The sequence below is a fragment of the Dermacentor silvarum genome, chromosome 10, assembly GCF_013339745.2.
Source record: "Dermacentor silvarum isolate Dsil-2018 chromosome 10, BIME_Dsil_1.4, whole genome shotgun sequence".
NCBI lineage: Eukaryota > Metazoa > Arthropoda > Arachnida > Ixodida > Ixodidae > Dermacentor > Dermacentor silvarum.
This window is the reverse complement of record NC_051163.1, coordinates 44,043,152-44,053,152: the sequence shown is the minus strand read 5'-3', so window position 1 is coordinate 44,053,152 and position 10,001 is coordinate 44,043,152. Positions and strand designations below refer to the sequence as shown.

Genomic DNA, 10,001 nt, shown 5'->3' with positions numbered 1-10,001 from the left:
CATGTAACTTGCAGCGAGTTATTCTCGGGCGTCTCAACTCTGAAAAACATGTATTTTTCAGTCTCGGGCCGGGTTCGGGCCAGTTTCGAGCCGTGCTCGGGCCGGGCTCGGGCCTAAGGTAAAGGGGTGGCGGGCAGGGCCGGGCGGGTAACGTAGATTATTTCCGGGCCCGGGCCGGGCCCAGGTCCCGCCATAAAAGTTTTGATCGGGCTCGGGCGGGCCGCCCAACGTAAAAATGGGCCCGGGCCGGGCTCGGGCTGAAAAATCGGCCCTGTGCACTGCTCTAGCAGAAACTATCCAAATACAACAAGATTCATTGAAATACGTGGTGTCGCACTAACGTACCAGAGCTGAGGCTCGGGCGCGAAAGTTAAGATAAAGGAAAGCCTGACGTTATCTTCCTCCAGCAATATTTACATTTTTCCTGTAACATGAACGAAAATAAAAGCTTTAAAGGGTCTTTGCAACTCTAGTACAAAATTATAAGGTTTCTGTTAAAATATTGAATAGATTTATGCCGTGTGGTCTACTGCATCGTCGTCAATGGAGAATGAGTGCAAGCTTGTATTTTGGCAACCTCCTACGTGCGAGGGTTTGCTTGTAAATAAATAGTCGCACCAAGAAAGGTCATCGAGCACTACAATTAGAAGACAGTAGGCTTCGCCATGGCGACAAGATTGCCTCAATGCCACGAGCACTCGAGGCGTAAGTGGAACGTTGATATGACGAAAACCCTCCCCCCCCCCCCCCCCCCCCCCCCTCTGGACGGCTTGCAGCTCCGATAAGCGAGGCGGTAGCGTGTGAAGTTGTCCAAATGTTAGCGAAGTTAGGTCTAACACCTTTGATATTGCACGTTGGCTTCGGCTCATTGTGGCAAGGAACGGTAAGCATGCCGGAATGGTTAGATAGTGAGGTTGGCCAGGCTCGGTGTTCTGTTTAATGTAGCAAAAGAAACTTCGCCGATGCTCTGGCGTTATAAGAGAAAGATCCGGAGAAACAAAGAGGTTTGCTTTAACGAAACTATAAACGGTAAAGTCAAGAAGGCCGTGGTCATTAAAATGACGATCGGGATGGCAATGTTTACGATTAGTTTGGCAACGCAACGGGACAAGAGAGCACGATTTTCGGAAACATCTCAGAAACACGCTTTTTTTGTGTGGTATCAACATAACTATAGCAAGCTCATGGCTGGAGATTAAGCCTTGTCATCCGCAATGTGCTATTTTTTTTTATGTGGCGGGATTTTTTTCCAGCTTTTCTTGCTCTAAACATCGTGCCTTGTACAGCCATCTCAACACGCCAGTTTAATTCTGCCCCAATGCCGTAACGGAGGTCTAGGTCGACGTTGTTGCTGGCAAGCATCCCTTGCGCCGCCGGTAGCAGGTTCGCCCAAGCGTTGCCATTGACCAGTAAATGCGAAAGTGACGTATCAACGAGCGCGGACACAAAGGTAGCAGCAGAGTAGGAGCAAGCGGCATGGTTAACCCAAGCGTTCCTCGACTCGGCGTCACGAATTCACCTTCATACTAAGGACACTAGAGGGGAATCTGGCGCTGGTCCCTGCGTGCGCCTACCGGTACGGCTTTTCAGCCGGTCATGGCGATGATGCGCTTTGCGTGGTTTTGCCTAAACTTCTTCCTTCTGGATTCGAGAAGCACTAAGGGCTCATGGTATTCGTTTGTCGCTAATAAATTGTATGACGATACCTAGCATAATTCAGCGTTGACATTGCGCAGTTCAAAAGTTTTGATTATATAATAAGATCAAAAGATAAGAGTTTAGAAAGTCGGTTTCAGCTTACAAACGGAAACCGTGGCTAGCTTCCGGCGTTCCTCAGACAATCAGAAAGGCTGAAAAAGACAATGGCTAGCCCAATTAGTGAGGCAATGCAGACGTATGCACCTTTCCAGCAGTTTGTCTGCGCAGCTAATCACAAACTCAAAAATCAATTTCGACGCATTTTACACAAACAATTACAGATGCCCCTGCTCCAGCTATGAGCAGCACTTATTTCATTTGAAAACGTAGAACGGGCATCTCGTACGCTGAGTAAACTTGAAAACAGGCATTCTTTCTTCACATAGTAGGCGGGAACTACATGGTACCGCGCGTTTCTTCGTGTAGCGCACTCACCGCAGCCAAAGCACGTGCAAGTCCATGCGTGAAACATTCATTACGCACGTTGAGTGTTTCTAAATCATCATAATCAGCCTATATTTATGTGCACTGCTTGGCGAAGGTCTCTCCCAGCAACCTCCAATTACCCTGTTTTGCGCTAGCTGATCCCCACTTGTGCCTGCAAATTTCCAAACTTCATCACCCCACCTAGTTTTCTGCCGTCCTCGACTGCGCTTCTCTTCTCTTGGTATCCATTCTGTAACTCTAATGGTCACCGGTTATCAATACTACGCTTTACATGACCTGCCCAGCTCCATTTTTTTATCTTAATGTCAGATAAAATATCAGCTATCCTCGTTTGCTCTCTGATCCAGAACGCTCTCTTCCTGTATCTTAACGTTAGGCCTAACATTTTTCGTTCCGCCGCTCTTTGTGAGGTCCTTAACTTGTTCTCGAGCTTCTTTGTTAGCCTCCGAATTTCTGCCACATATGTGAGCACCGGTAGAATGCAACAATTGTAAACTTTTCAACCACAGTGGTACACTCCCAGTGAGTATTTGGCAATGGTTGCTGTATGCATTCTAACCCAATTTTATTGTTCTCTAAATTTCCTTCTCATGATCAGGGTCTCCTGTGTGTAATTGACCTAGATGAACGTACTGATTTACAGAATCTAGAGGTTGACTGGCGATCCTAAATTCTTGTTCCCTTGCCAGACTATTGAACATTATTTTTGTCTTCGGCATATTAATCTTTAAACCCACTCTTACACTTTCTCAGTTAAGGCCCTGAATATATTCTTGTAATTTGTCCCCCTTGTAGCTGAATAGGACAATGTGGTTCGCAGATCTTTCTCGATGTTTGTATAGATGGAAAAAGATCTGCAGTCTATAAAAAGATCGAGAATAGATATTTGTATAGATTGCCTGTTAGCTCTTAAGAACTATATAAAACACAGGTGCTGTTGAAGTCTTTCAAGTACGCTGTTACTCTGTAGTAAATCCCTCTGACTGGGCAGCGTGTCAAACAAACATTGACGAACTCGTTCTGGGAGCTGTCTTCGCTATTCGCTTACGAAAAGACAACCAAATATGGCGGTAGTCCTTGAAGACGAAGAACAGGTAGACCCCTTGGGAACCAACCAAAGCATTCACGATGGATTCGATGATTACGCTGTGGACAAAAAATCCCGCAAGGGCGACGGCCCAGGGCGCGCCCATGATGATGGCCAGGCGAACGAAGAGTGCAAGGTTGGTTCGTTGTTGACTATTGTCTCCACGTCGGGGCTTTGAATCGTCACCCACGCGCTCCGCTGCAGCAGACGTCGAGCGAATGTAGCACACAGTGTAGAAGTATAGAACGAGGCAGAACAGCACTAGCGACGCCATGGGCAGGAGGAAATAGACCACTAAGCCCCAGAAGGAGCCGATGAAGCAGATTGGGTCGCCGTACCTGGGAGATAGCACCGACTGAGGAGCCGTCTGATCCACGGTCAAAGCTACGCTGACGACCAGCAGGGGCACACCCCAGGAGAAAAGAGAGTACAAGGCCAGTTTGTTCCTGCTGGTCGAGGACACCTTGATGGTGGTCAGGCTTTTCCAGATGTCATAGGACAGCACGCCCGTCCACAAGAACGTACTCAGAAAGCTGTAATGAGCAAACACCGCGCCGGCGAAGCAAACGCACTCCTCAAGTTTCACGCACTTTGTGACGAGGAAGAGCACTTGAGCGACTAGCAGCGTCACTGCCATGCACGTCCTGCAAGCGGACGAAGAGCTGCGGGCCTCCTTGTAGACACAGAACACTATAAGCTTCAGGATGAGGAAATATATCGAGAGAGATATGCAGATAAACGCGATGTAGTGCTGCAGACCGTATTTGCTTGGCCCCTCCGACCTGTACCTGCTTGGAAAATCTAGTTTCGTAGAATTCTCCTTGCCGTCTGCGATGTCGTCTTGCACCCTGGAGCTATGATGTCTTTTTGAGACGTCCCGAATGCGCCTGATGTAGCAGCGGCCATCGTGATGCGCGTAACATGCAGGTGTCCTCATCACTCGGTTTACCGAGCTGTTTAGCTGAGATGTATGTACGCCTTGGGGTAGAGCCATGGGGAGATAGACGGTCGGGCTACAGGACAAGCGCGACATGTTTACTCCGTTGCACAAGGCACAGTAGACGTTCTTGAAAGCTGGTGAGCCTGGAATGCTAGCGTCCCGGACTGGTGCGTAGTACATCTTGCACTTCAGGGACACGACCTCGGAAATGTTCTCCCAGCATGTGTGGATAGTCACGTCTTGGTTACATGGCCTCAGGTGAAGCGATGCATGACTTTGGGCGACTCTTGGAGGAAGGATGTGGACGCCTCGATCTTGTCTGTGCTCGACTACACTCCAGAAGGTCGTATTTGCGATGTCGTTGTTACACTTGGCGCAGAAACCATTCCTGGAAACACAGATGATAATATTAAAGTATTCAGGAGACTAGCTTGTCGGAGTGGCGTGCCGTCAATCTCTTCAATTGATCGAAAGCGAAAATGGGCAAGTTGGTGCGGAAGCGTGGTTAATTCGGAGCGCAAACTACTGGGACACAAACTAAGGCTCGAGATAGACAGGACACAGCGCTACTTGCCAATGTAAATTTATTCAAAATGTTAGAGACCAAATAAACCCGACATGCCCTACGTCGTCAAACGTCATCAAATAGAGCAGATAAAAATGGAGAATATTAATCGGTGTTAGCTATGTCAAAAACTATCACACTCTAAGTTACATCTAAAAAAGGCACTTCAGTAACATGAAGCGCTGTAGAAGCATGGCTGACGCACCCTGTCCCATTTTTATTTATCTGGTGGGCTTCTACAACTTCTATTGTCTTTTGATATTTGTGCTTACTGTTTATTTTTCAAACAGGGATGTGCATTGATCTTTCAACTTCCAGTCTTTTATATGCATTGAGAGATACGTGTGCATATACCCTTTTGAGGAATTCGAATGCTCCTTCAGCCTGGTGTTGATACATCTGGCGGTTTGGCCCGCATATGTATGCCCACAAGAGAAAGGCTCAGAATACACCACTGAATTTGAGCAAGAAACGAATTTATTTGCATGTTTAACACTTCAACCAGATCGATTGCTTGTATCTGTAGTGCTGCTGATCAATCTTTCACTACGCCTGCGCACAGCTGAACAAATGCTAGCGAGCTTATTCTTCGCCGAAAAAAAACGACTTTCAAGCCATAGCAAGAATCTATCACGCATCTCGCAATGCAGGTAAGAGACTGCAAGCTGAAAGATAAATGCACACCCCAGTTTGAAAAAAACAACAGTCCTTTATAAGCACAAAGATCAAACAAGAGAAGTTGTAGAAGCCCACGAGGTAAAGAAAAAGGGGACAGGTTGCGTGAGCAATGGTTCTATAGCTCTTTACAATACTGAAGTGGCTTTTTTAGATGTGACCTAACAAGTGGTAGTTTTTGGAGTGCTAACACCGATTAATAATCTCGTTTTTATGTGTTCTATTTGATGACGTGGGACATGTTGGATTAATATAGTCTCTCGCCTTTCAAATAAAGTTTCAGTGGCAAGTAGCGTTGTGCCCTGTCTTTCTAGTGCCTTAGCTTGTGTCCCAGTAGTTAGCGCTAGCCACTCTTCAATTGCCTGTCTTTCGCAATTTTTTTTCTTTGTTGTTATCACGCACCCATATGAAGTACGCCTAATTCTTAGAGTACGCGCAAATGGAATAGTTGCATCACTAGTTCCATAGAGGTATAAATAAGTAATTGCCAGTAAACAGGCAGAGACCGTAGCCTAGAAAAAAGACGTGAAAATAAATAGCATAGGTAGCCATAAGAACATAGACACCGTCCATTTAACACTGAGTAGAGGAGTAGATTGGTAGTGATAAGAATGAAAAACCAAGAAACTTACGTCAAAAGGGGCGCACATGTTTACCTTCGCCGCAACTTAGATGCATGTAAGCTTACCCGGGTGAGTTTTACCAACTCTAACGCATGTAATGCTCACAAGAGCTTACAGCAGAATAATTTCGTGCTATCTTTCTGCATGGCTATCTTGTAGGGACTGATTGCCTTTTTATTTACACAGAACAAGTGAACTCGACATAGACTACTAATATTGCTTGCCTGTCTTTGGCCTTTTTTTTTCTTTTCAAATTGAGATAATGTAGTAACTCAGCAAGCGCCATGAGTTTTAATCTCAATGTCAATGGAAGCTCTGTTGTACAAAGATGCTACGCAAGTAAGCTGAGACTCGGAACTCACCGGTATGTGACACCAGTGGCGCTTGTGGCCGGAATGATGTAAAATATATCCGTAAAGGACTCCGGTCTTTCGCACGCATCTCGCACGTCGTCGTTAGGCCAGGTTCCCGCGCAACCAGTGACCATGTTAACGTGAATTTTCGCCGTCGGCGAGACTTGTACTTCGATGCACGCAGCCCTAGGCATCTGTGCCACTGGAGTTGTGGGAAAGGTGACGTTCCAGCAGCAGTCACCGTAGGCCCTGCAGTTGAGTTCGCAGGAGCACGTTACCACGTACGTGCCCAAGCTGCAGCTGATAAGCTCTTGCGAACAACCGTGAAACTGCTCAGGGCAGCGGGTGAGAGTCCGAGGAACAGACCCTGATAGGTCCTGGTGCATCCACGGGGACATTGTCGATGGCAAACTGCCGTTGCATGGTTTCTGCATGCTTGATGACTTGAGCGTGAAGAGCCCTGCTGCCATGTGGACCGAGAAGAACCACAATATCCACGGGTGCTTGGTCATCATACAACGTTGGAAGGCTGAAACCTTGGGCGGGCCTTTCTGGGGACAAACATAGAGTAGGATAGAACTTGCGTAAGAGGGCAATCCACAAGTTAAGTTGCTGCCTCTTGCACAAAAGGCAGAAAAGAAGTAAAGACCGGTTAGGTTTTGAACAAGCAACATACCGTATGTTTCAGTGCAGTACGCAATCTTGAATGTCAAGGGTGCATGTGTTCGGCAACGAGTGTGACTTACCTTGACCGGCTTTTAAGAGAAGACACTGCGTTTCCATCGCATGACTCAATCCTGCAACGAAAAAAAGGGGCACTCACTGAGTACCGATAAGACAGATATCACTCCTTACAAGAATGTTACCAGGTGGCGTAGTGAGCTCCTTACCGGAAGCAAATGGTGGCGCTAGGGGACAAAGCAGCCATCACTGGTTCTTCGGTCGTCCTTAGCCTTCTTCTGTGCTTGAAGTTTGTTCATTCGCGTCACGTTGAAGCCCCTTCTGCTCCAGAATTGTGAACGCTCCATCGAAGCTCTCAACCCCACGCTTCACGCCAAGGTCACCGCCGACTGAAATGCTTGCAAGATTGCTGTAGAATTTCCATGCACATCATAAGCGCAACGTTTTCAGCGTCAACCAGTCTCCATTGCACCGGTGTCATTAGAGCTGAAGCCTTTGTCACGCACGCGTTCTTTCAGGGCGGGATATCCTTATGAATCGCGTGCGGTGTGGTGGGGCGAGCCCTCCGGAAAACGGACGACCGGTCGGGGAAAACGAGCACCTCTACCGGATCTGAGGAAAGGGCACTATGAAATGAGAGCTCTCTGCGTAGCGTCGAATAGCATGAGCTATCAGAGTAGAGATTGGCTGAAGTAGATAAGCCGATGAACCGGAACATTGCTTTCTATTTTTATTTCTCGTTCACCGAAGCTCGTGCGTCTAGATAAGAATCTGAATGACACCTTATGGCAGCGGCGCCTGCGTGTATTAGTTTCGCGCTACTTCTCCTCAACTGTCATTGCGTTAACCTCTAATGCGGTGCAGATCTACTTGTTTACAGCTAGCAGATAGGTAGGTTTGAAGGGTTGACGTTTTAGCGTTTTTGTCATGTCTAAAGATAAAATTTATCGGTAAAAACACTTCGCGCAAAAACGTTATGGTATGGAACAGGGGCGCAAGGCTTTCATTTGTTGACGCTGTATCACAACGTTCGGCACCAAAGTTGCGTGTAAGCGGCTGCTTGCTCGTTTACTTACGTCAATGTCGCCTTCAGACCTGGCCAGATATAATTGTATCAAAATCGGTACCAGCGCCGAATTTTTAACTCTCCCTCAAGTCTCCCTGTGGAATTTGGCGGGAAACAAAATTTTCAAAGGGCCAGATAAGACTACAAGAAAGTTCTCTTGACTGTGCTGAAACCATGACCTCAGACGCATATTAATCAATATTAATATGGGGCACTTGAAGACCGTTCACGTGACGTCGTGTTTACTCGCAAAACGCCGTAGCCTGTGTTGAAAACAGGTGAAACGAGATGCACTACCAGATAGCTGCTCGTATGTAAGGACTTGTAAAATATCTTTGTCGAAGATCTCCGATAGTATAAGCAAAGTTCTTAATACTTTGATGCCCAGTAATGCTTTTTTATTTCAATAGCAATTATATGGACACTCCAAGCGGATTTCCGCCGTAGTCGTCGCCGTCCCGTCGCCGTGAGGTTCCGCACAAAATTTAACGGCGATAAAATCGTCGCCGCGCGCCGTCGCGCTGTATGCTGTATGTGCAAGTGAAAGCGCGCGAGGGACGCGCTCTTTCACTGGGAGCAAACGCACGGCGGAGAGCACACGCGTCTTCTTCCGTCGCGGGAAATGCCGTGGGGAGGGGGGGTGGCGAGGTGGGCGCGAAAGTAGGTCACCGTGGTGAGGGGATAGTGTGGGGGAGAGGGCATCACCTTCACGAAGTGGATTCGGCGACGCCACGCCGCTTGCAGGCGCTGTAGTTGCGTTTTCCCGCCAATAGGTATCCGCTGCCATCACCGGGCCGACGGACGCGCGCTGTTGCTACATTATCTGGTCGATCGCGTCTCGCCAGTGTCCTCGCCTAAAGAGTATATATCTACCACCGTGGACAAGGCGCAAGGGGAACTGGTGACTCAATCAACCATGCACGCGAAAGGAGGAAAGCTGGAAGGCTGCGCGGGAGGGAGGGGTTGCGACTTCTGCTCTGCGAGCAACTGCGTACTTGTGCTTTGCGCGGCGCTGGGCGGTCTCGCCCACCGTATCTTGAAAGCGATCTGCAACATGGCTCCTACCTTTGTATGCGTTGTGCTTTCGCCGCTCAGTTTCCATTGAAGCGATAGACCTCAGAAACCTTCGCTCACTGCTACTTGCGCGCTTTCTCACGCCAGCGTTTTGACAGCGCTTGTGTGCGGATTGAGTGTGATCTATCCATGTTTGCTTGTGCGCACTGACACCATGCTTGTTAATTCAGTTAGTAAGCGAATGTGTTTAACTTTATACAGCCGATAAAACTATACTATCCTTACTGCGTATAGCTCGCTACAAATTTGATCGCAATTCATGCTTCTCCTTTCGCGCGAAAATGCATCTTTTTTAAATGAAGCGTTCTTTGTCTCTTCGGTTCTATTTGCGAGTGCTCTGGCTACTGAAGTCTAGCTGAGTTGTATTTGGAAGCGCAAAAAAAAAAAAAAAACACGGCCACGAGAAGAAATGAAGACGAAGACAAGCGCTTGTCTTCGTTTCGTCTCGTGTCCACGTGTTTTCTTGCGTTTCCAAATACCATTCCATGATGACAGACCAACAAACACACATCGCCACCCTTGTCTAGCTGAGTAGCCGATTCGGGCCACCAAGTATGGGCCACCGGCTACAGTATCGAGCGTAATGCACACGGTCGTGGCTGCTGTGACTGCTTTCGGAATTTTCTTGCCCAAGTTCTTACGATGTACATTTTATTTAGCATCCAAAGAGCATTCGTTTCCTTGTTCGGATAATATATTGTTTGTGGGAGAACAAACATTTCATCAAATGACGTTAGAGCAGGTAAAGCAGTATTTCATCCCTGTCCGGTCGCAGTAGCCCAGTGGTTATGA

The 10,001-nt window shown here is 47.6% G+C and overlaps 1 protein-coding gene across 2 annotated transcripts; it reads right to left on the bottom strand.

The window, feature by feature from the left end:
- Nucleotides 1-3,047: 3,047 nt before the first annotated feature.
- Nucleotides 3,048-7,599, bottom strand: LOC119430947 (uncharacterized). 2 transcript variants are annotated; one of them, XM_037698415.2, is made up of 4 exons: nucleotides 7,279-7,599; nucleotides 7,135-7,185; nucleotides 6,398-6,939; nucleotides 3,048-4,560 (listed from the first exon to the last, which is right to left on the bottom strand). In XM_037698415.2, exons 3-4 carry the CDS (start codon nucleotides 6,901-6,903, stop codon nucleotides 3,141-3,143), a joined length of 1,926 nt encoding a protein of 641 aa, XP_037554343.2. In that variant the 5' UTR covers nucleotides 6,904-6,939; nucleotides 7,135-7,185; nucleotides 7,279-7,599; the 3' UTR covers nucleotides 3,048-3,140. The 2 variants fall into 2 exon arrangements, with proteins under 2 accessions (XP_037554343.2, XP_049513300.1); XM_049657343.1 differs by having other exon boundaries at nucleotides 6,398-7,185.
- Between the last annotated feature and the right edge of the window lie 2,402 nt (nucleotides 7,600-10,001).

What these genes read in the sequence shown, in the direction of transcription:
- LOC119430947 (XM_049657343.1), bottom strand. Translation starts at nt 7,062, where the DNA reads ATGTTGCTTGTTCAAAACCTAACCGGTCTTTACTTCTTTTCTGCCTTT. An exon ending in GCCACTGGTGTCACATACCG is followed by an intron (nt 4,561 to 6,397) that starts GTGAGTTCCGAG and finishes CTGTGTTTCCAG; the next exon opens with GAATGGTTTCTGCGCCAAGT.